Source organism: Tiliqua scincoides, chromosome 1 (assembly GCF_035046505.1).
Source record: "Tiliqua scincoides isolate rTilSci1 chromosome 1, rTilSci1.hap2, whole genome shotgun sequence".
NCBI lineage: Eukaryota > Metazoa > Chordata > Lepidosauria > Squamata > Scincidae > Tiliqua > Tiliqua scincoides.
The window spans coordinates 299728288-299752826 of NC_089821.1; the positions used below are offsets into that span (position 1 = coordinate 299728288).

Consider the following 24539-nt stretch of genomic DNA (forward strand, 5'->3'; position numbering starts at 1 on the left):
TGCTGATGTTGCTTCATGGGAATTTAGTTTGGACTGGGTTGTGTATCCCAGCCAGTTGAAGGCCCCACAGATGGGAGGGTTACACCTTTTGTCAGAGTATTAGAAGCTGCCTCACTTCCTGCACACAGAAAACTAGTATGTGTATTCCTTTTCCCTAACATGCTTACTGTCTACCTGCAGGAGCATTTAAACATGTCCTCCCCACCCCCCAACTCGTTTGATTCTCAACTGCTGCTAGAATCCTCTGTCGATTACGTTGCACGGAGCCAAACTGTACTTTATGCCAAAGATCCATGTCGTGATCTCCCTGAAATACAGTTGTGGGATGTGTGGGAGGGGGCTGCCAATTTGCTTGCAGCGGTGGCACTTGGAGAGGGGTGTGCTTAAGCTTTTTCCCCATGCTGCTCTTCTCGCTCTCCCCTCCCCTCCTGCCACTATTCATCCCACAGGAAGAAAGTATAGGGACTTGGATATATTCCCCTGTGGAACAAGCAGGTCAATTGAGCAGACGGGGCAGCGGGGGGGGGGGATTGTTAACACACACACAAAACAAAAAGCATGGGTCTTCAGAGAGAAACTGCATATTAAGCACACCAGGAGAGCTGGTTTTCCCTCCCCACAAATAGCAGTTCTGGGATCCCAGTCTGGATTGGGCTGTGATGTGAGAAAAGGGAGTGGTAGTCTTTGACCCTCCGAAATGGTCCCAATCTGAACTGGGGGGGGGGCTTGTGCCAGGAGTAAACTGGTGCTCAGACAATCTGAGGACACAATCCTAACCAACTTTCCAGCACTGGCATAGCTGTGCTAATGGGGCATGTGCTGCACCCTGCAGTTGGGGGGCAGTTACGGAGGCCTCCTCAAGGTAAGGCAATGTTTGTTCCCTTACCGCGGAGTTGCGTTACCCTGACCTTGGTGCTGGAAAGTTGGTTAGGATTGCACCCTGAGCGTGGCACACTGAGTAGCCAACAGGTATGGGACTGCTGTGTGTAAACCATGGCCACGGGAGCCGCTGATGTTGTTTCATTTGGAAACAGTTTCATGTGGAACTCCTTGACTCAGGACATTGTGATGGCCTGTGGCCTGAGGCCTTTAAAAGGAGATTAGACCGTTTATGGAAATAATGATGACTGTAGGCAGTCTCTGGGTTTTATTGGTAGCCTATCTCTGAATGCCAGGTGCAAGACGATGGCAACAGTGCGCAGGTATCTTGTTGCCGTGTGCATTGCCAGAAGTGTCTGGTGGGCCACTGTTAGGTACAAGAAGCTGGACTAGGTGGGCCTGGATACAGAATGCTCTCCTTATGTTCATTTATAAAGAAGAGCACCACATTTTTTAGAAAAGTGGACTTGTATCAGGTATAGTTCCTCCTTAGTACTCGACCCACATGTTCTTTCACGATTTTTTTCAGTCCTTGACTCTATACAGAATTCCTAAAGACCTGTTGTTCTTTTCCAGTAAACACATTAAGTTCCATAGCTTCCCCTGTCATCCACTTGACATTTATGGCTCCCAGTGTAATACGCAACACACACATACAAGAATTCTCACCTTTTGGGTGCCAGCCTAAATATATTCACCTCACCAATGTGTTTTTCATGCTTCAAATCAGATGCCTCACCGCTTTCTTAACTCCTATGAGACTTGGTTTTCGGCAAGAAATAATGTGCTGAGCAGATTGTCTGCTCCAAGTCTTTAGATAGCTTGAGAGGAGCAGCCAATCCAAAGATTTATTGATCTAGGAATTAAATATTGGCCTCAACAAATTCAAAGTCAATTCTCATCAGGCAGGTGCTTCAAGTAGGAGACTTTCAAAGGCAAAAAGGGCAGTTGCAAACTGAATTGTGGCGAATGTTGGGGGGGGCAGGGGAATATCTGGCTTAATGGAACTTCAAGATTAGTAGAGGCCTACTTGTGGATTTGACTGGCACAGGGGTGATGTCACAGAGCAGTGCTGAATGGAGAGAGTGATGTGAAACCCAGATAATGAAGACTATTTTAAGTTTACATTTACATGTATGGCTTTAAAGCTGTGCAAAATGAGATTGTTACAGGGTGCGTTTTGCATGAAAAAGCTCCACTATGGGAGGAGCCTCAAATTTCAGCTGCAAAATCTGCAACATGTTCCGGCAACAACCCTATGCACACTTACCCAGGACTAACCCCTCACTGAGCTCGGTGGTACCTACTTCTGAGTAAACACACAGAGGACGCTTGTGTTCTCAGTCTTTCAACACACATTCCATAGTTCAACTGTGGTGATTTTAATGTCAAGACTGTTAATAAGACTGTTAATAAGACGGTTGCCATAAGCAACTCTGGACACCCAACTACATCAATGTATCACCAGCAAGTCGCAAGGCCCTCCCCCCTCCCCCCAAGAAAAAGCCATTGAGGAGAGAATCGTTTGGTGTGGTGACACTGCAGTATGGATAGGTGCAATCAGGGAATGGGTTAAGCACCCATTCCATCTTAATGCTTCTGTTCCATACTGACCCCTCCTGTAGTGGTTTTTCCTGGGGGGAAAAGGAGATATTGAGGTTTAGACATGTGCATTTATGTGTAACTAGGTGCTCAGTTCATGTGTCATCACATATCATAAGCAAGGTAACATATACTGTATTGTATTATTTATTTCCTAACCACACAGTCCTGGAACGTGCTGGAATCCCTAGCATGTATGCACTGCTGAAACAGAGACGCCTGCGTTGGCTCGGTTATGTCATGAGAATGGATGATGGGTGGATCCCAAAGGATCTCCTCTATGGTGAACTCGTGCAAGGAAAGCGCCCTACAGGTAGACCACAGCTGCGATACAAGGATATCTGCAAGAGGGATCTGAAGGCCTTAGGAGTGGACCTCAACAAGTGGGAAACCCTGGCCTCTGAGCGGCCCCTTGGAGGCAGGCTGTGCAGCATGGCCTTTCCCAGTTTGAAGAGACACTTGGCTAACAGACTGAGGCAAAGAGGCAAAGAAGGAAGGCCCATAGTCAGGGAGACAGACCAGGGACAGACTGCACTTGCTCCCGGTGTGGAAGGGATTGTCACTCCCGGATTGGCCTTTTCAGCCACACTAGACGCTGTTCCAGAACCACCTTTCAGAGCGCGATACCATAGTCTTTCGAGACTGAAGGTTGCCAATACATACATAATTATTTATTTACAAAAATAGCAGTGTATTGCTGACAAATGAAGATATTTGGCGATTATGGAGAAATTAACCTTAAGCTCTTACACTGAATTTATGGTTGTAACCAAGTAGCCAAAACCCCTACATTTCCAACCAGGGCACAATACGTGTCTTTAAGCTGGGGACTTACAGTGAGAGCCTGTCTCAGTCGGACACCTTGGCCATGACTCCATTTATAAAACAGGAATACTAGTTACATTGGCGTAGCTTGAGATGGTGCAAAGCACCAAGTTTTGCAGGCCTCTGAACTTGCCGTGCCAGTGGCCCTTCCCCCTCCCCACCCATCTGGATGGTGAGAGCAAAACGCAGGTGTATGAAACGGAGGGGAAGAAGCCGCAGCACATTGCTTTCAGGCACCTGCAAAACTTAGTGCTTTGCACCCCCTTTCGCTACGCCATGGCTAGTTATCAACTTCCTAGGGGTGTGCAGAATCATCTCCCTTCCTTACCACTGGGACTGATACCAGCCAGAGAAGTGTAGGCCTGTAGATGTCCTTCCCCTGTCCAGAGCGATCTTCCACGTCTCCTTTTATCAGATGCATTCTGCCACAGGCTAAAAGAAGAGTTCGATTTCTATATAGCTTTTAACATAGTCTTAAATATTTGAACATGACTGTCTTTCCCATCCTACATCTCCCTTTTTTGCTCTATGTAAACCAGACCTAATACTGTCAAGTTTTCCTTGCATGCCATTCTTTCTCAATCCTTTTTTTCCCTGCATATCTGTTAGTCTTTTTCAGAACTTCAGCTGTTCTTCAGCTTTATCAGAAAAAGAGCAATGAATGCCTCCTGTGAGTGGGCAAAGGCTGCTTTCTTAACTTTTATGCTGTTCAGGAGGTTGTGTACATTTCCACACAAATGCAGAACCATTGGACTCTATAGTGAAGACTGTACATGTATACGGTCTTCAGAGGAGACCATGGTTAGTATCCCACAGCCATTGAAGGTAGTAAACTCATGAGTATCTGGAGTAGTAGGGGTGCGCATTGGATTTTAGAAGAATCATGCTCTGAACTGAATCACCCTGCTTCCAAGCTACCTTGGAGAGACCCCTAAATGAAGGAGGGGAGATTCTGCAAGGGACAATGTGATTGACAGCTCTGACCTTTCAGTGAGGCACATAGCAGTAGAATGAAAGCTGCTAACTGGAACAATTCTTCCAATTGGTAAGATTCTTGGGAAGGAACTGTGCAAATGTGTAAATCTTGGGCTAACTGTTGTTCTCTAGCTTGTGTGAGTTCTCTCTTCCAGTGAATGATTTCAGGAGTCTTTGGTGCATTTCGTAAACTAATAAATTCCCTCCCATTCTGTTGTTTTGAAATCAGCCACCCCTACCTATCGTGTTATCTTGTTTCTTATGCATGTTATTCATTTATATTTTTCTCAGTTGGTTGCCAGGACCCAGACCCATTCTCCCATTCCCAAGTCTAACCATAAGAGCCCCCCCTTGCTGGGTCTGTGTTAGTTTTGCTTTGATGTAGCAAGGAAAGCACCCTCCAGGTAGACCACAGCTGCGATACAAGGACATCTGCAAGAGGGATCTGAAGGCCTTAGGAGTGGACCTCAACAGATGGGAAACCCTGGCCTCTGAGCGGCCCGCTTGGAGGCAGGCTGTGCAGCATGGCCTTTCCCAGTTTGAAGAGACACTTGGCCAACAGTCTGAGGCAAAGAGGCAAAGAAGGAAGGCCCATAGCCAGGGAGACAGACCAGGGACAGACTGCACTTGCTCCCGGTGTGGAAGGGATTGTCACTCTCGAATCGACCTTTTCAGCCACACTAGATGCTGTTCCAGAACCACCTTTCAGAGCGCGATACCATAGTCTTTCGAGACTGAAGGTTGCCAACAACATGCGCATTTAACCCCTGCCCCCAATGCATAGAAGTATCACATGCTACAATTCAACTGATTGTCCTGGGAACATCTACATCTTTCTGAAGTTTCAGAACTTTCTTGGTTCATTGAGAACAATACTCATCATTGCCTTAGAACATCTTTTACTGAGAAAGGAAAAAAAAAATCAAAATGTTTCCACTGGTGTCTTTTATTAAATAATGCAAAATACAGTACTAAGTATGACACTCCATGCATTTGAGACAATATAAATGCAAGCCTACAGAAAAATAGGTGACAAAGAAACCCTCAATTATCTTTGAGGTAGTATACGGGGGGGAAGTAGAAACACAACAGGACAGACGGATCAAAATATCTGTATCACTTTGTGCATTTTTTTCAATTGTTTTTACTCCTAAATACATTTGTATTAAAGAACTTAGTGGTCATCTTGGTTCCATTTAATTTCATTTTAAAAATAGACTTTTTTTTTTAAATAACACCCACCATTCTTTCTAGACCTTGCATCACACGCCATCCACATTTGTAAAAGAATTGTATAGGGATTTGATTTGTCATTGTGATAAAAATTCTCTCTCTTTTACCCTTTTCCTCCAAGAGTTTAGGCACAGGTGGCCCTCATGCACAAAAAATAAATAAGAAACCTACTTGAAGGGGACAAAAAATGTCACTCGAAGCGCTTAAGAATACTAACGACAGTCTAATAAATACCATTTTTGTTTATATAAAAATATCTCAGGTTATAAAAGTGGGCAAAGGGTTGGTATCCAAGATGGAAAAGTCATCGTGAGAAAAGTGCTGTGTAATGTTTATTTTTTTAAATCAGATTTGGATTCTTCTTTTCCTCCCTTTAAAACAGTACCGTTGTGAATATGAATATATATTTTCTAATAATTCTGTTTTGCAGCAGCCTACCGTATGCTAGAAGTAGCGGTTGTCGTCGTCACTGGGGTTTTGTCTCCTTATTGCAGCTTTGGAAGATGTTTAATTTAGGAGGGTCCCGTACAGTTGTGCTTTTGTTAGGCTGTCCTTTCGACTCAAGCCAGTACTTCCAGTCCTTTGAAATTGCTGCTGTTTGCTGTGAAGACTGGGATGGCTGCCTTGCTCAATGGAAGACTGATGGATCTCTGAAGCCTCCATAGAACTCTGGTTGAGGGACTCCGCGGAACTGTTCGGACTAACATCCACATATTCTCTTTTCAACACTGGGCTGCCGTCTACGCTTTTGCTACTGCACACCTGAACTGTGATTCTTTCATTTTTTTTGTCTCTCAGTTCTTTTGTTTTGTAAGAGGACAGCTTGTCCTGTTTACAGCTGGTGCTGATGTCAATATTCAGACCACTGTCTGTTCTCAGAAAGCAAGAATCCACCAGTCTGCTTTGACAAATATCGTCTCCCTCTGAGAAGCTATCAGCTTTGTAACTAGCATAAATGGGACTCGACCGGCTGTCCGCTTTCTTGATGGGGCTTCTATAATACTGCTCCGAAAAGCTGCAGGGTGAAAGCCTACCACTGTTCCTGTAAGAATACGCACCAATATCCTCCACACTCAGCTGCCGCCACCGTCCTGGGAGGTCCTCTTCAGACAGATGGGTGTCCCTGCACTCACTGAGCATCTTCTGAGATGCTAAAGCTTGTTGAGTCGTTATGGCAGAGAAATGATAAGGCTCGCTTGCATAAGGCGACATGGTCCTGGTGAAGGTAGGGGAGTTCTCATTGTCGTCCGCCAACTCCATGTGCTGAATGGATTTGGACTTGGCAAACCGTGGGCTCCCCTGGTGGTCATAACCCGGAGACAGCTTCCTTTCAAACATCTCGTCGCGGCTGCTCAGGTAGATCGCTTGCTGGGAGGCCGTCAGAGTGCTGGCTTGGGCATTCTCCTTCTCCTCAGATGTTACACTGAAGCTGGAGTAGGAGCTAGAAGTAGGTAGAGAGGTAACATATTCTGGAAACGCTTCATGGGAGAAGCTGGAATGGAAGCCGTCTTCTTCCACAGTGCTGTCAGTGGAATTCTGGGACCTCAAAAACCCCACATCTTTCACTTGCATGTCCACACTCTGTCTCCTTTCCCTTCTTCTTTCTTCTGGGCAGTAAAGAGCTGTATCGCTGCAGTAGATGTCGGACTTATACTGGGGCCTTTGGCCAAGCTTTCCGAAGGAGTCCTGGAAGGCGAGATCTCTGTTCGAGGAGCTGGACAAATGCGGAGACAGGCTGTTTGGGTCAGGCTTTTCCAGGACTTTTGCAATGACACACGTTGGTATGTTGTCAGCAAAGGAGGTGTGACACAGAGGTACTGAAAGGCTGCATCCATGCTTTTCTAGGTGGATGCTGACACGTTCCTGAAATTCAGATGGCAGCTGCAACAAACAGGAGAGGGGAGAGAGAGAGAGAGAGGAAAAAAAAATATGGGTGAAATTCAATCAGGTGATTTCAACAAGATCTTAAAGGCAGACTTTATGGCCCAGAAGTGCTGATCGGAGGCCCCACTATGATTCTTGACTTGAAAGCAGAGAAATAAAGTTGCTTCCCTCAATGAAACACTAAAGCAAGTATACAGCTTGGTTGATATCTGAACTGACTGTGGGTCTTACCTATGAATTGATTTGGATGTATTTTCCATTTTATCTCAGAGGTTCTGACTAGTTTATGATATTTTAACACTGCCTACCCTTTGGCTTGTCCCCTTTTAGCACTACTGAGCCTATACTTTCCACAGAGCAATTATTTTAAAGCTAGGAAACACGGGACATTTGCGGGTCAGTACTCTGGTCACAAATCACAGGGCTCACAGGCTTCAATGACAGTTCCCTCTGATATCCATTTGAAATGTGAGTTTGAATCTCTCATGGTTCACTAAACCAGTGTTTCTCAAACTGTGGGTCTCACTAGGTGGGTCACGAGCCAATTACAAGTGGGTCCCCATTCATTTGAATATTTTATTTTTAAAATATCAGACTTGATGCTACCATGGTATGTGACTGCATTTGGGGAAATGTGACAGATCTGTACTTTTAACAGGCTACTATGTATATGCTTTTCACAATGAAAGTCAATGGGACTTACTCCTGGGTAAGTGTGGGTAGGATTGCAGCCTTGGATTGTTAAAAATTTTCCTGCTTAATGATGTCACTTCTGGTCATAGCATCACTTCTACGGGTTCTGGCAGATTCTCATTCTAAAAAGTGGGTCCCAGTGCTAAAAGTTTGAGAACCACTGCTCTAAACTGTAGCCCAAGAAAACGTTTGTGCTCTGTTCTGCACCCAGTGTTTTCTATGTGTGGAAATTCACCAGTGGCAAGAAGCCCAGATCATAGTGTGTGCAGATGTCTGTGAATGTACACCACTACTGTACTGGAGTAGCACTCTAATGGGTTATCTAGTAGGACAATGTTGTCAAAAGCTAGTTTTCAGGAAAAGGACTAGACAGCATATTAAGGTAGAGGTGCTGTCCATGGTAGGAACATGCTTCACTCCTTTTGACGAAGCATTGAGTACAAACAATGACTTTTCAAATGGATTGGAACATTCTCGGAATACATTCCTCTCACCGATCAGCTAGTGCCAGTGGACTGCTGAGTCAGCAAACCCACAGTGTCACTTTTGGCATTCAATATATTCAGAAGCTAATTAAAGATAGTGGTACGTGCCGAAGGTTGGCTCCAGAGCAATAACTTAGACCAGCAAGGACAGTGTTTGTGCTGTATGCGCAGTTTAAATTACTATAATTCTTAGCTTCCCAAGATGCACTGCACAGGCTCAGTCGCTCACAGCCTGACATTCTGCTGAGGCCTTCAATCCAGAAATAGGGCTTTCATTGCTGATCTCATTGCTTCTAGGAAGGTCCCATTTCTGGTTTGAAAGCTACTGCCAGGACTTGGCTTCCAAACTGTGGCATGCGGGATTTCGGCCCAATCCTAACAGAGCCTTACTCTGCTGGAACTAGTGTTCTGGCAGCATGAGGTCCTTTGTGTCTGTCACAAAGCATGACATGCCATTCAGAGTGGCCTGGCCACCTCTGCAAGTGGCCAGGTCTATGCACCAGCAGTCCATCCATGTCCCCTGCACTGGTAAGTCAGGGTGGGGGAGGGGCAGGAGGGAGGTGGAATGGGGGTGGAACAGGGTGGAGATTGGGGAAGGGAGGGGTGGATCAAGGCTGTGGAGTAGGGGGCAGTATTGCAGCAAGGTGCCGCTGGTATCCTTTCCTGGCCTTTCTGGGTCTACTCAGTGTTGCACCAGCTACACAGCTAGCACAGGGCCTAGTAGACCCAATGCTGAGGCTTATCCTTGGCCAGAGAACAAATGTTCCCTTACCTGGAGGAGACCTCTGAGGTCTGAAACTCCCCCATGGGGGTGCACCATGAAACCCATTGGCATGGCTGCATTACCACATGGGGAGGTACATGGGGTGAATTGGGCTAATCAACCCAAGTCCCCATTTCCCAGCCATTCAAAATTAATCAGGGCTATTTCCAGTGTAGATTGGAGGCATTCCCCCATCTAATTGAGCTGGGCCATGCTCAAACAACACAAGACTACCAAAAGCATCTGCTGGTAGACAAGTCTGGCTGCTTCCTACTCCTCAAAGTTGTATGACTCCAGCATCTCCTGGCCCATCTTGGCATTTCTTTGCAGCAGGAATGACCAAAATCACAACACGTTAAAAGGACACAGTCACAACTTTATGTTTATTCAGTCTGACGCTGGTATTGGATGTGTGAAAATATTCTGTCCTATCTTTAGAAGGTGCCTGTCTGATTATTATTCTCCACCCCCCCCCCCAGAAAATTGTTTGTCTTTTAGAAGTCGCTCAAAACCTTTCATGTCTTCTATCTCAAACCTCCTTAACAATCCAGATCAAACACCACAGCAATACGTGCTTCATTAACCTATTGATTGATAGCTGTGAGGCTGACATGGGGAACAGTGAAAACAGAGTAGAAACTAATAGTCCTTATCAGGCCCCATCAAAATAACTAGCTTTCCCCCTTCTGTCAAGGGGGAATAGAGGAGGCCTGAAAACTTCCCAGCTGTACTGAACAGAGATCAAGCAACGGATGAGAGCAGGGAGAAGGAACATCAGGAATCCTTCAGCCATGTCCCCAATCTCAGACCTGGTCTACCTAGGTAGGAAAATGAGGTGGTGGAATCCAGAGGTAGCAGAATGAACTAGACCAGTGGTTCCCAAACTTTTTAGAGGCCCTACATCAACCATTTTCATCAGAGGGGGGATTCCAATTTTGAATACAGCACATAACAAGAAAAAATTTCTGCATGTACAATTGTAGTGTATTTTTGATTTGTATTGTAAAAAGTACATGTTCTGTCCATTTCCCATGGGACCCAGGGCCTTTTGCAACAACAACAAATATAAATACATAAAACATTCACAATTAAAAAAAAAACAAACAACAACAGTCAAAGATGAAGACTTCAGCAACAGTTAGGACAGAAGCAACCAGGGCAAGTTAAAAACTGGCTAAAAGTCACCTTAAAGAGCCACATTTAAGACATGCACCTAAAAGTATAAAGTGAGGGTGCCTGTTTGGCCTCAATGGGGATAGCATCAATATTCTAATGAATTAGCCCTACTACTAAAAAGACCCTGCTTCTTACAGAGGCAAGCCAAACCAATTAGGCCGTATGCCCCTCAAAGTGGTGTCAGTCTGGCTACCCCTCATTCTCTGTCACCTGGGCCAAGTGCTTTAAGACCCTCACACCATAATTATTCAATGTTAACCTCACCCCCGACAATAAAACAAATCGGGTTTCAGCATGTTGACTTTTCAACAACACAGGGCGCAATCTTAACCCACTTTCCAGCACCAAGTTAAGGGCAATGCAGCTGTGAAGTAAGGGGACAAACATTCCCTTACTTTGAGGAGGCCCCCGTGTGTGCCACCCAACTGCAGAATGCAGCACACATTCCATTGGACCAGCTACGCCATTGCTGGAAAGTGGGTTAGGATTTAGGCCACAGTAAATTGATTGGGGTGAGGAAATAGTGTTGTTTTTGCACATGTGTAAGCAAAGAATAACAAATTGGGTTTTACAAAGGATTGAACAGAGACAGTGCGTGTTGAGTGGCTCACCTCTGCCTTAGAAAAAACTTTTTTTTTTTTTGGCCCATGAAAATGTTTAAAATATATGATGTGACCCTCCTGTTGAAAAATTTGGAGACCCCTGCTGTATACCAAGGAGAAAGGTTCTAACCTAGCTTATTCCTTGCCCATTTGCTTTGTACTTGCTGGAAGGTTTTTAAAAGCATTCAGAAATAACATCTCCCACCTCAGCCTAGTGTGGTTTAGTTCTACCACCACACTTCTGTGACTTCACTATGCTGCCTATGTAGAGCAGGGATTCACCTAGCCTCCCCCAAAAGGTAAAGAGGAATTTCTAAAGAGCGAGGTGCTGTCACGGAAGCTGACCTGGTTTGAAATCCCAACCCTCTGTCTCAGAAGTGTGAGGAAGCAGACTGTTTCCTCTATGGCAGCGAGTAAACTGTTCTAAGGCTTTATGATTCACAAGCAACCCAAATAACATAAGATGATAGGATCAGAAGGACCAGTCCTACCTAATTGCCTGCATAGTGATAGCTGGCATCACCACGTGGCGAGTTAGATAGGACTGGGCTGCCCTTCTGGTCCAACATAGGATAGAATCCTTCTGCTGCATCCTGTGTCTGCTGCATCCTGCAGGGGATTTATGTCCTTGGGATACCTCTTCAGGGTAAGGGAACATTCATTCCCTTGCCCTGGGGTAAGCCCGTGCTGGCATCTGGATCTACGCGGATTTGCACCAGTGGTCTCGCTGGCGCAAGTCCGTGTGGACAAGTGATGGTGGACCAGGCCCAGAACCTGCCCCCTTCCCCCTTTCTGCCCAGAACCTGCCCTCCTTCCATGATCCCCCCTTCTCCCCACCCCCATTGACTTTCATTCTGCCTTTCCCCATTCCATTCCACCCTCTTCCCGCCTCCCTCACGCCTCCTGCACAGCTTTACCGCTGGTGATGGGCCTCCCTGGTCTGTCATTGCACAGGTCAGGCAGTTGCACAGGTCAGGCAGCAGAGGCCAGGCTGCTCTCTCCTATGTTACCATTTTTGTGACAGCCACAAAGTGCATCATGATGCCAGTCTCTGGTGCACAGGCAATGCACTAAAGATCTTCCTGCTACACTCACACCAAGCACAAGTGTTGGTGCCGGTAGCCCTTCTCGGTTTTCAATAGAAAGCTAACTTCTACTGAGATAGGCCATTGGTTCATCATGCCCAGTACTGCCTTCTCCAACTGGCAGTAGCTCTCCAGGGTTTGGGCAGAGGTTTTTCCTAGCACCTGCTACCTTAACAGGAGGTTACCAGAAACTGAACCTGGGACCTTCTAAATGCACAACATCTGTTCTGCTTAGACCCTTTCCATCTTGGCCTTGCAACTACTGTCCTCCAATAGGGCTTCCATCACCTCCACTCTATCTCTGCCACCTTGTCATCTAGTCATACCAAAGTAGGGTCTCAAGAAAGCCCTTCCTCTCCATGCTGCTTAGAGAGCACTAACCCATATGCTAGCAACCTGCTGATTCTCATTTAGACATTCATCCTGTGCTCTTGGGCCATGATCCCCTCCCCAACTTCTGTCTTCTGGATTGCTTGGCCCTTTCTTGCCCACACATAGTATCCACCTCTCAGTTCCACCCTCTCCATTTCACTGTTCCCAAGGAGCAGAAGCTGGCCACGGTAGCAGTCCACCTGAGTACATTTCAGAGACAGGCTTAATTTACATTACCTCGGAAAGCTTATGCGCCCTGTCGTAATTCTTGCTACACTGGAGCAGCTGAGCCGCTAAATTGCAATCCTTTCTATAGAGCTCCTGCAAAAACAATATAAAATGATAGTTGTATAAGCCTTATTTTTACAGCTGGCTGCTATGATGTATACATAGTAAAATATACAGGGCTGCCTATGTCACTTGTCTGTTGGTCTTCCTTCACTGAAGGAATTTACTGAAGGAATTCAATGAAGGAAGGACCAACAGGCAAGCAATGAAGTCAACCCCACTCTCAGTAAAATGCAGTTACAATAGCAGCCCAATCCTACCCAATAGCAACCCAATAGCAGCCCAATCCCCATCTGGGGGGGGGGGTAGGAGGTTGTATAGAGGAGATGGTGACACCTGTCTTGGGTGTCCTATACACCAGCTACACCATTGGTGTGCACGCATTTGCGATGTTAGATTTTCAGTGAGCACATTATGTACCATCCAATGACTGGCCAGTCAGTGGGTAAGATAGGGAGGACATCATGAGGTTTATATCCCTGCTAACTGGGTAAGAGGCACTTTTTAAGTGGGTGCTCTTCTTTTATTTAGCAGGGGGAGAGTAACTGGCCCTCCCACCCAGCACTGTCTTTTCTAGTGGCTGTTGCTGGTGTTCTTTTGCATCCTTTTAGATTGTGAGCCCTTTTGGGACAGGGAACCATTAGTTATTTGTTTGATGTTCTCTGTAAACCGCTTTGTGAACTTTCCGTTGAAAAGCGGTATATAAATACTGTTAATAATAATAATATTAGCAGGAAGAGGGCAGGAGGTCTGGCTGAGTGGTAGAGCTGCTGCCTATGAAAGCCCAAAGAACAGCTGGGAATGTAGTTCGAAACAGCCAGAAGTATCTAAGAGCTGCTGACAGCACTGTCGAGATGAGTCATCCCAGGCGGTGAGAGGAGAGGAATGACCACCTTCAATGAGAGCGAAGGAGCTGCCATCAGTCACGTGTCAGAGACAAAAGCAGCCAGAAAGATAACAAACTGAGAAGGATTCCACCTGGAATGAAGGCGTTTTATGGAAGCTTAGAACTTGTAACTGTAAAAGTCCCTTACGGGGATTTAAAAAAGCCTGCTTATGTAAACCACCTTGGATTAAAGGAGGAGAAATCCAATGACAAAGAAAGGTGGTATATAAATACTAGTATCATCATCATCATCATCATCATCATCATCATCATCATCATCATCATCAAACATGACAATGATAGATGGCTTGAGTCAGCCATTGGTCATGGCAACTGTATAAACAATTAGCCTTAGTTGTTTCCCTAAGTTGGATTTAGCTGCCTCCAGATGCTCTTTTACCACGGCAAACACTTCTTTTAGAGAACTAAAAGCTGTCCTAATTGCATGACATTTGGACACACAATTTTGTCTTCCCAGAACATATAGGAAATTGTCCATAATACGTTTTCTTTTCTACTTATTATGGACAGAGCTTTCTAAATGTATGAATGGATGGCAACAGTCATAAAGTTTAGAAAGCTCTGTCAGGACTAGAAAGGAGTGGAAATGTGCAGTAATAATGGATGTCTAATAATAATAACTCCTGTGGTTGGCAAGCAATATAAAGTCTCTGGATTTGTTTGTCATCTATTTGGGATCCATTTAGCTCCCTTGAATACCTACTATTTTGTCACTTATTTCTCTACTTAAATTAAATTCCCTTGGTGGGTTTATGCATGTGAGTAGAGGTGAGTGAAAATGGTTTATTTATTTATTACAGATACAATCCTAACCAGGACTACTCCGAAGTAAGTCCTATTTTGTTCAATGAGGCTTATTCTCAGGGAAGTGTGGTTAGGACTGCAGCCTTATTTATTTATGCATATTTTGGTGTTTTCCAAAGTTAGAAGTGCAGACATCAGTGTTATGTGTTTTTATTCAAAATTTACTTTATAAGTATAAATTATAATCACTTTCAAAGTGTACTTGATAGGTGATATAGGTAGGTGGTGGAGCGTCAGTAGATGCAGCCAGTCATTACTCATGCACCCCCATTAAATAATAAAATAAAAACCAAATAAAATGGTTTTATTTTTTCACACTTTTTTTTTTAAAGTGACAAGTGCAGACATTATGTGTTTTTATTTTCTTATCACCATTTTCACCCACCTCTACAAATGAGTAATGCATACTCACTGAATTTGGGCCTTTGTAGGTGCCTATTGAATCAATGCTGAAGACTAAGAACAGATGACTACTGAGGGTTCATGAAATGACCTCTTGAACCTATGCAAGAAGCGCAGATATAGATAAAGCCAGCATTACTTTTTTTCCACATGTTGCTGCAGGTTCAGAAGGTCATGTAAAACCAGACCGTTTTGCTGAACTGCTGGCAGAGTTCAGGCTAGATTGGCTTTTTATGCTCTATTGCAAATGCTTCTCAAGACCGCATCTGCAAACACAAGCAAGGTGAAATTGGCACATGCCACAGAGAAGGGATTGAGTGCATGGTGCCCTATTGAGCTCCCAGTGGTGTACCACAGGCTCAGAAGTTCATGTGAATGGGTGACAGAACCTTCACTGCGGGGAAATTGCTGCAAATGTGAGCAGATTCATCCCCAAACTGGAAGGGTGTGCTCTGGTGTGCTCACTGGGGCATTTGGTGGGCTGCTGTGAGATACAGGAAGCTGGATGAGATGGGCTTATGGCCTGATCCAGTGGGGCTGTTCTTATGTTCTTAAGGGAGATATGTGTCAGTTTATCAAAGAGCTGTTACCGTTCATGTCAACAGTGAAGTCTAAATTCCAGGAAAATTAAGATTTTTGTCTTTGCAATGTGGCTGACTTGTGATAGGTGCAATAATAACACCCCAGCTCCTTAATTGCAAAATGTGTTCAACATAATATGTTGCAACTACCGACACAGTCAGCACACACATGTATTCTTGTCCGTTCACAAATAGCCAGTTTCATAATGGCAGAATTTCATAAGCCAGAATTTCATAACGGCAAAATTAACGGTCCTCCTGAAGAGAAAACACTCACATTGATCAACTTGCGTTGCCCTCTTCACAGATACAAACTGCTTGAATCTACCATGGAGGTCTCTGTTTTGTCAAAGTGCATTATGTTCCAAATGGATGACAAAGAGAGATCCAAAGGAGCTTCAAGCCAAGGACTTGACACATTCAGCAAGGCCCTCAAAGGACAAATTGATGTTGTTTATTCCAGACAGTATAGCTGCCGGGAATCATTTGCGACTAACAACAAAAATAATTATTTTGAATTGACTGAGCCTGGGGCACGTGTTTTCTGGCCCAAAGACAAAGAATACTTTGAAGCTTCATTCACACATGGCAGTTAGCATTGTGACAGCTCCTTCTCCTTGGGACAATTTGGAAGTTCCTTCTTATCCTTGGTTGACACCAAAAACCTCTTCCCCTGCATGGCTATCAACATGCATGTCCGTGAAGCATTCTTCAGAAAAAAGATTGATGAGAAAAGAATTTGGAGATAAAGACTTGGAGAAGATGTAAGGAAATCAGGGACTAAGAGTCCAATCCTGAGCTTGCACAGCTGGCACTCCGCTGATATGAGTGTTGCATACGTGCCGTAAAGCACGTTCGTAGCACTCAGCGCCGGTCCAGCGGCTGTGTTAGCTCAGAGCTGGCAGGCACTGGGCTAGCACAGGTGGATCACTGGTGCTTCCCAGCTTGGCGGTTACATGAACCTCCAGGCAGTGGAGAGGTGAGTGGAGGTGTGGGGGGAGGTGAGGAGGAGGTGTTCCGGGGTGGAGAGAGGACAGGGAGGTGTGCCAGGTGGAGGGAGAGGGGTGGGAGGGAGGTGGGACTAGCGGAGCTCTGCTCCACTGGATCCTGAGCCTCCAGGTTGGGTCTGCTGCCCGATGTGGAGGCTCTTGATTCTACGAGTTGCGGGGCAACTAACCATTACTGTTGCGGGGCAACTCACCATTACCATTGTGGGGCTACTTTCCTTACCTAGGGGAAGGGGACAAACATTCCCTTCCCCTGCGGGGTCGCCGGTGGCTGTCCTGTTGTGCTCAGGATTTCATGGCAGCCATTTTCAGTGCCATGGCAGCCCCACACTCTGGGCAGCTCAGGATTGGGCTGCCTATAAACTAGGTGCCACACACAAGTGCACACAATGAATTAAGGGCAGTAGCCAGTCAGCCTTTTTGAATCAGAAAAAAGGAGCATCAGGAAGTGGTGATTTGAAGCAGAGAGATGGTGAAGGAAGGAGTACGCAACCCTTTCCTTTGAAGAAAAAAAAAAATATAGCTGCTCTATTAGAGACGGTCAGTCTCCCTAGCCCTGTGTTGACTACTCTGACCAGTAGCAACTATGGTGGCAGCTGCTGCTGATCTGGTTGTAGTGACAAGGAGGGAGGTCAACAGGGGATTCTCTCTCCAAGCAGCTACATTTCCCAGGGTTTCTAGCACTTAGGATGCTGCAATGGTAGCATGCATTCCAGGCACCAGGAAGAGTAGAGCAGAGGTGAGAAGAGAAGAAAAAAGACAGAGAGAGCAAGAGAGAGAGAGAGAGAGAGGAGAGAGGTGGAGGCAGTGGCATAGCTATAGGGGGCAGTATGGTATTGCAGGCACTGTAATGTAACATGCCATGTAATTGGCCCCTCCCACGTGTCATCGGAGCCATTCTGGACAGTGATGACAATGGGCTGTTCAGTGGCTTAGCTAGAGGGGGTGCAAAGCATTAAGTTTTGCAGGCACCTGGATGCAAGCGGCCCCTCCTCCTCCCCTTCAGAGCCATTCCAGGCAGTGGGAGCAAAATGGAAGAATTCATTCAGATGCCTGCAAACTTGGTGCTTTGCATCCCTTCTAGCTATGCCATTGGTGCAGTGCAAGGCTACGGCTGCGAGTGGGAGGGACCATTTACAGTGTGCGCTGCGGCCCTCTCAGTACTTACTGTGCCACCCTCCTGTAGCTACACTACTGGGAAGAGGAAGGGGAGTGAGGGACCTTGCTACTGCCCTACCACTGCCTCCACTGGAGTAGCTACTAAGTGGCAGGGAAGGAGGATAAAGTCAGATGAAATCTAAGCTGGGGAAGGATCTGGGACCAAACTTCAAAGGAATGACAAATTCTGGCAATATTGCTAACGTATTCTGCTTCTGGCTAACATAACTTTTTGGTACCTTGGCTAAGGCCGCCTGTGATGTTGGACAGCATGGGTTGGCACTCAAGGGTTAGCAGCACTCACCACTGCTGATCCAAGAGCAGACACAGCCAACAGCTGGGGTTTGGGGCTCATAGGAAAGGCAGGCTGGGGAATCAGAGAGAGTTGCAATTAGGGTCAACTGTAGAACTCTCAGGATTAGCAGAGAGAGAGAGAGAGAGAGAGAGAGAGAGAGAGAGAGAGAGAGAGAATGTGTAAGCTTTCTAACTGGGGCAACTCGTCAATTGGTGGCCCCAATCTGAATTAAGCCTAAGGGAGTTTGCCCATCATTAGCAAATGTACAAAATACAGATTGGAAAGGATTTGTTAGAAACTTCTACCCATAACTGCACTAGCAATATGGTCTTGAAAACATTCCCTACGCTACTGTAGCCTTAGGACTTGCAGAAACCCTTTTAGAAGCAGCCACTGAACATTGATGAATTGAGTAATTAAAAAAAAATGAGGGCATGGTAACTCCTGATCTCCGTATTTCTGCTCCAGCAGTCCATAATTTTATACTTTTATTTTTTGTAGTTGACCATGACAAATATCCAGTATTCAATACTTACGTTATCTTCTGACAATTTATCAATTGTCACCTTGGCTTCTATCAAATGGTTATTGAGGGCTATTATTTCATGGCTTAAAGCTCTTTTTTCTTCTTCATAGTGTTGACCCTGTATACAAAAACACGTCAGTCAATTTTTTTTCCTTGTTTACAAGACATGCCTTGTTGACTCTTGTTTTCCAAGCCAAATTGAAATGACACATAATGCTCTTGCCTCCTGATTCTTCAACACGTATTCTCTTTCTGACAAACTGCAGACAATGGGAGAAGAGAAAACCATATTTAAAAGAAGTCACCTTGTCTTAGACTGCTTTCGTACAAGAAGCTGAACTTGGCTTCAGCTGAAATTGGTCCGTAGCAGGTGGGCTTTCACCTCAAACAACTTCTCATACTTACCTGCCAACTTCATTGCTCTGAAAGAGAGACTACAGCAAGTCCCCTCTTAAAGTCATTTTGTTTTAAAGTTGTTGAGAAAAAAAACAACAATTTCCATCTGGGGCCACTGTCAGTGTGGAGTCTGCATGTTCTCCCCACATCTCAGTGGGTTTTCTCCAGCCCAGACAGCTCACATTTATTTCAAAGTTGAATATTAGAAGTGTTTTGTGTCTTTATTGAGAAGTTTGTTGATGCTTTTGTGGCCAGAGAGATGGTGAAGGAACTCTTGTTTATGTATATCAAGTACTTTAGCCTAGGGTAAAAAAATCTTTTTATCACATTTTTGTACCGCCCTTCCTCCAAAGAGCTCAGGGCGGTGTACTCAGCTGCTCCCCTCCTTTTTTCCTCACAACAACCCTGTGGGGTAGGTGAGGCTGAGAGAAAGTGACTGGCCCAAGGGTCACCCAGGAAGCTTTGTAGCTGAGAAGAAATTTGAACCTGGATCTTCCAGGTCTGAGTCAACCTCCCAAACCACTATATACCAGGGGTGTCCAAACTTTTTGGCAGGAGGGCCACATCATCTCTCTGACACTGTGTTGGGGCCTGGGGGGGGAAAAAAAGAATTAATTTACATTTCAAATTTGAATAAATTTACATAAATTTTCATAAATGAATATATTAGAGATGGAACTTATAGGAATGAATGAAGGTCTTGCAATGGCTCAAGGCCTATAAAAGGCCTTGCACAAAGCAAGGCCAGCCTTTCCTTCACTGCCGCTGCCGCATCACAGACATGAAAACAAGAAATGGAGGGAGCCCTTGTTCCACAGCTTACGCGAAAGGTCGAACAGCCGTCCTCGCACTGAGAGCAGTTGCGCCGAGCCAGCATGGGCTCCAGCAAGTTTCTGGAGGGCCAGAGTCTCATTGGAGACTGAGGGCTCCCTGAGGGCCTGACTGAGAGCCACCGAGGGCCGCAAGTGGCCCCCCGGCCAGGGTTTGGGCACCCCTGCACTATACCACCCTGGCTCTCAAAAATTGTTTTCCTTAAAGTGAAATTCTTTCCCTTAAAGAAGCAGTTTCTAAGAACCTATCAGCAACTTTAACTGAGGACTTGCTGTATTGACTTCAAAGGCACAGAGACTGCAACCACCTGACGACTGGTCATAAGCACCTTGTAAGTATGTGTTTGTGTCACCCCCGCTACCCCCTTCATTTGAACTATGCTTGTTTATACACCAAAGCTTGTGGTCATATGTTCAAAAGTAGCAGGGTACTTCATGGATGGAAGCAACCTGCACATCAGGTTTCACAGGGTCAAGACCAGACTTCTGAAATAGGGGTCTCCATCCCTGCAATGAGTGCCTTCCAGACAAACTGAGAGCCGAGCCACATGATCACAGAATCTCATGGTGTGGTTCCTGATTCGACTGTCCCACTACATTCTGTGGCAATGTGAACATATTCCAGGTTAGTCTTCTCCCTCACATCAGAGGCGTCACTAGGTTTGCGTCACCCGTTGCGAGAGCCCATTGCGTCACCCTCAGGATGGACCTCCTCCCGTACCAGATCATACAGAAAAAAATTACAATATCCTACACACAGCCTAAATGCAGTGGCATTACCAGGGTTGGTGCCACCCCCGTTAACTTTATTTATTCATGTTAATATATCACAGTATAGGTCACCCAACAAATCAGTAACCAACAAAAACCCGATGGCCAACTTGATGACACTCACACAACTGAGTAAGTGCCCAGTCCTATCCAACTTTCCAGCACTGATGCAGCTGTGCCATTGGGGCGTGTGCTGCATCCTACATGGAGGAGGCAATCACAGAGGCCTCCTCAAGGTAAGGGAACATTTGTGGCTGCATCAGCACTGGAGAGTTGGTTAGGATTAGGCCCTAAGAGTTCTAGTATTAGCTCTGAGACATGGAAATGAGAGTTGACACATTCTATCACCTTATTGGTTCTCTGCTGTTTCATAACAACACCTCATTGGATCTCGGAACAAACAGTCTCATTGGTCAGTTTTGAGTTAGAAAATTCACTTTTTGTTCCATAAGGCAGTTGGGTTTTCTTTTTCTGGTCAATTGGTCATAATGTCTGATAGAATACAGATAATTCAACAGCACCCTCTGTACCCCCAGTAATGCCACTGTACCCCACAGTAACACCCCTGTACCCCCTAATAATGCCTAGTAATGCCCCTCCCCCACTAATGCCTCACATACTAGTTTCTATATGCAGAGTCATTGAAGAAAAGCACATGGGGCCTGTTTTAATTTCTAATCTGACGTTTTGACAGAGAAGTCAATGGACAATTAGTGAATAACATCTGGGATGGTGACCTTCCCTTATCAGTAGACTCCTTTGGGAGAGTGAGTTCAAGGTGAGCATGAAGACCAAACATCTGCTGTTTAAAATTCTGATTAACGTCATTTGTTTCCCGATCAAATATATTTACCCTTCAATAAACACAAGAAGGGTGACGGTTATTGTGAAAATAGGCTTGTCTGGCAATCTTTAGCCAGCCATTTGCAATGACAAAATTGGGTTATCCATTCAGAACACCCACTCACAAGGTGGGTGGCTTGTTTGCTGACATGGACTCCTTTTGCAAAATGGAGTGTGCATGTTGGTGTGTTGTGGGATCTGAAATATCTGTCCTGTTTTCTCACCACCTGGTCTGAAATGATGCAATTTCAGGTTCTGATGTGGAGACAACGAGAGATTTTGCTATGGGACATTCGTAAGCTTCAGCAAGGTCCAAATCCCTGCTGTTGGATATATCTAAGGCTGCTTTGCAAAAGCATTGTTTTAAGAGCAACTGCTGCCAGTCAGTATTGACAACAGTGGCATAGCTGGAGGGCTGCAAAGCTCTAAGTTTTGCAGGGAGCTGTACCACAGCATGGGAAGAGCCCCTCCCCCTCCAGAACCATTCCAGGTGGTGAGAGCAAAATGGAAGCATGGAATGGCTCTGAAGGGGAGGGGCCCCTTGCAGGCTGTGGTACGGCTCCCTGAAAAACTTAGCGCTTTGTACTTCCTCTGGCTACACCACTGATTCACAATTCTGGCAGTGAGGTGGCTAAGTTTGCAGACGACACCAAACTTTTCCGAGTGGTGAAGACCAGAAGTGATTGTGAGGAGCTCCAGAAGGATCTCTCCAGACTGGCAGAATGGGCAGCAAAATGGCAGATGCACTTCAATGTCAGTAAGTGTAAGGTCATGCACATTGGGGCAAAAAATCAAAACTTTACATATAGGCTGATGGGCTCTGAGCTGTCTGTGACAGATCAGGAGAGAGATCTTGGGGTGGTGGTGGACAGGTCGATGAAAGTGTCAACCCAATGTGCGGCAGCAGTGAAGAAGGCCAATTCTATGCTTGGGATCATTAGGAAGGGTATTGAGAACAAAATGGCTAATATTATAATGCCGTTGTACAAATTGATGGTAAGGTCACACCTGGAGTATTGTGTCCAGTTCTGGTTGTTGCATCTCAAAAAAGACATACTGGAAAAGGTGCAAAAGAGAGCGACTAAGATGATTACAGGGCTGGGGCACCTTCCTTATGAGGAAAGGCTACGGCGTTTGGGCCTTCTCAGCCTAGAAAAGAGGGGCCTCAGGGGGGACATGATTGAGACCTACAAATTTATGCAGGGGATGGACAGAGTGGATAGAGAGATGCTCTTTACACTCTCACATAACACCAGAACCCGGGGACATCCACTAAAATTGAGTGTTGGGAGAGTTAGGACAGACAAAAGAAAATATTTCTTTACTCAGCGTGTGGTCGGTCTGTGGAACTCCTTGCCACAGGATGTGGTGATGGCATCTGGCCTGGATGCCTTTAAAAGGGGATTGGACAGGTTTCTGGAGGAAAAATCCATTATGGGGTACAAGCCATGATGTGTATGCGCAACCTCCTGATTTTGGAAATGGGTTATGTCAGAATGCCAGATGCAAGGGAAGGCACCAGGATGAGGTCTCTTGTTATCTGGTGTGCTCCCTGGGGCATTTGGTGGGCCGCTGTGAGATACAGGAAGCTGGACTAGATGGGCCTATGGTCTGATCCAAGGGGGCTGTTCTTATGTTCTTAAGGTCGCTTCCTAAGTTCTAAATGCATGAATCCAGTCAATGTGATTGCAAACCTATGCACCATAGAGAGACACTTGAGTGCAGTTCCACATTGAGTCCATTTTGTATGGCAAACCTGAACTGCTGTGCAGTGGTGTAGCTGGAGGGGGGGCGGAGCATCCAGATTGGCAGGGAGCCTCACCCGGTGGGGTGGCAAAACGGAGCCGTATGGCTCCATCTTTCCCCCCCCTCCTGCTGGGAATGGCTCCGAAGGGAGGGGTTGCTTGCCCGCCGCACTGAGGCTCCCTGCCAGGCTGGGTGCTCTCCCCCCTTTAGCTACGCCACTGCTGCTGTGGTGTACCTGCGAAACTTTATTCCATTCATTTGAGAGGAAAGAGACTGGAATGAAGAACCGAGCTTGGAAATGTTCTCATTAACCTCCTCAAGGAAGAATTCCCCACTGAAACTCGCACAATAAATGAAAACATACATTTCTCAAATAGGCAGGATATTTGATGATCTGGGCCAATTTTAAAGCATGCATGCGCACACACATTCAGAAATCAGAAAAAGGTGGCTTCTTGTGCTTCACCTTTTCCTCTACGTATGTCATTCTTGCAATCCCCCCACCCCAATAATTCTTTCTTTTTGTAAAACCTCTCCACATGTGCTTATATTCCCACTAGCAATAACTCTAGTCTCCTTGGGGAAATCCGTCTTGCACTTTTAGAGGTATGGCACTTGTATTAATATTTATTTTTGTTCCAAAGTATCCACAAGTTATCTTAAATGTCTCAGTGTCATCTCTCTCCTGCACCTATAAATGTGACTGCATATGTGAAATGGTACCAGGGACTGATAGGGGGGGGGCCTTTTTGCAAGCTCCAGGCATGTCTAATGGCTAAAGTGTCAGACTTGGAGGTATGATCTCCCCATGTCTTAGTTAAGAATAGCTGTGGTTGCAGTGGGGCTTAGGATTGCAGTGTAAAGGGAAGAGGGGTTAGCCCCTTCTCCTATGGTCATGCTGTGAATCCAATTTAAATGGCCTCTAAAGTTACTATTAGCTGCAGTGTGTATGTGTGTCTGGGAGGGTACCTGCCTCTTTACTTCTCTGTAGTTAAACAGGTTTGGAGAAATGATTTGGATCACATTCATGGCCCTGGAAAGTTACCCCTGACCTTTGTATCATTAAGGTACAGGTAGGTAAAGGTTTCCCCTGCACGGTCATACCCGACTAGGTGGTGGTCATCTCCGTCTCCAAGCTGAGGGAGCCAGCTTTGTCCAAAGACATCTTCTGTGGTCATGTAGCCAGCATGACTAAATGCCGAAGCGCATGGAATACTGTTACCTTCCCACCAAAGTGGTACCTATTTATCTACTTGCATTTACATGCTTTCAAACTGCTAGGTTGGCAGGAGCTGAGGCAAGTACCATGAGCTCACCCTGTTCTGCTGCACCGGGGTCTCAAACTCCTGGGCTGCTGACCTTCCAGCTGACAGTCTAGTGTCTTTAACCACTCAGCCACCTCGCCTCTTTT

At 45.7% G+C, this 24539-nt stretch overlaps 1 protein-coding gene across 3 annotated transcripts in view; it reads right to left on the minus strand.

Annotated features, from left to right (window-relative positions):
- Positions 1–5211: 5211 nt before the first annotated feature.
- BEGAIN (brain enriched guanylate kinase associated) overlaps positions 5212–24539 on the minus strand; it is a 164804-nt gene continuing 145476 nt past the window's right edge. For all 3 annotated transcript variants that reach the window (XM_066612247.1, XM_066612249.1, XM_066612248.1), the window contains 3 exons: positions 18553–18660; positions 12812–12895; positions 5212–7395 (listed from right to left, as the gene is read on the minus strand). In XM_066612247.1, coding sequence (XP_066468344.1) covers positions 6022–7395; positions 12812–12895; positions 18553–18660 — 1566 coding nt within the window. In that variant the 3' untranslated portion in view covers positions 5212–6021. The remainder of the gene's footprint in view (positions 7396–12811; positions 12896–18552; positions 18661–24539) is intronic.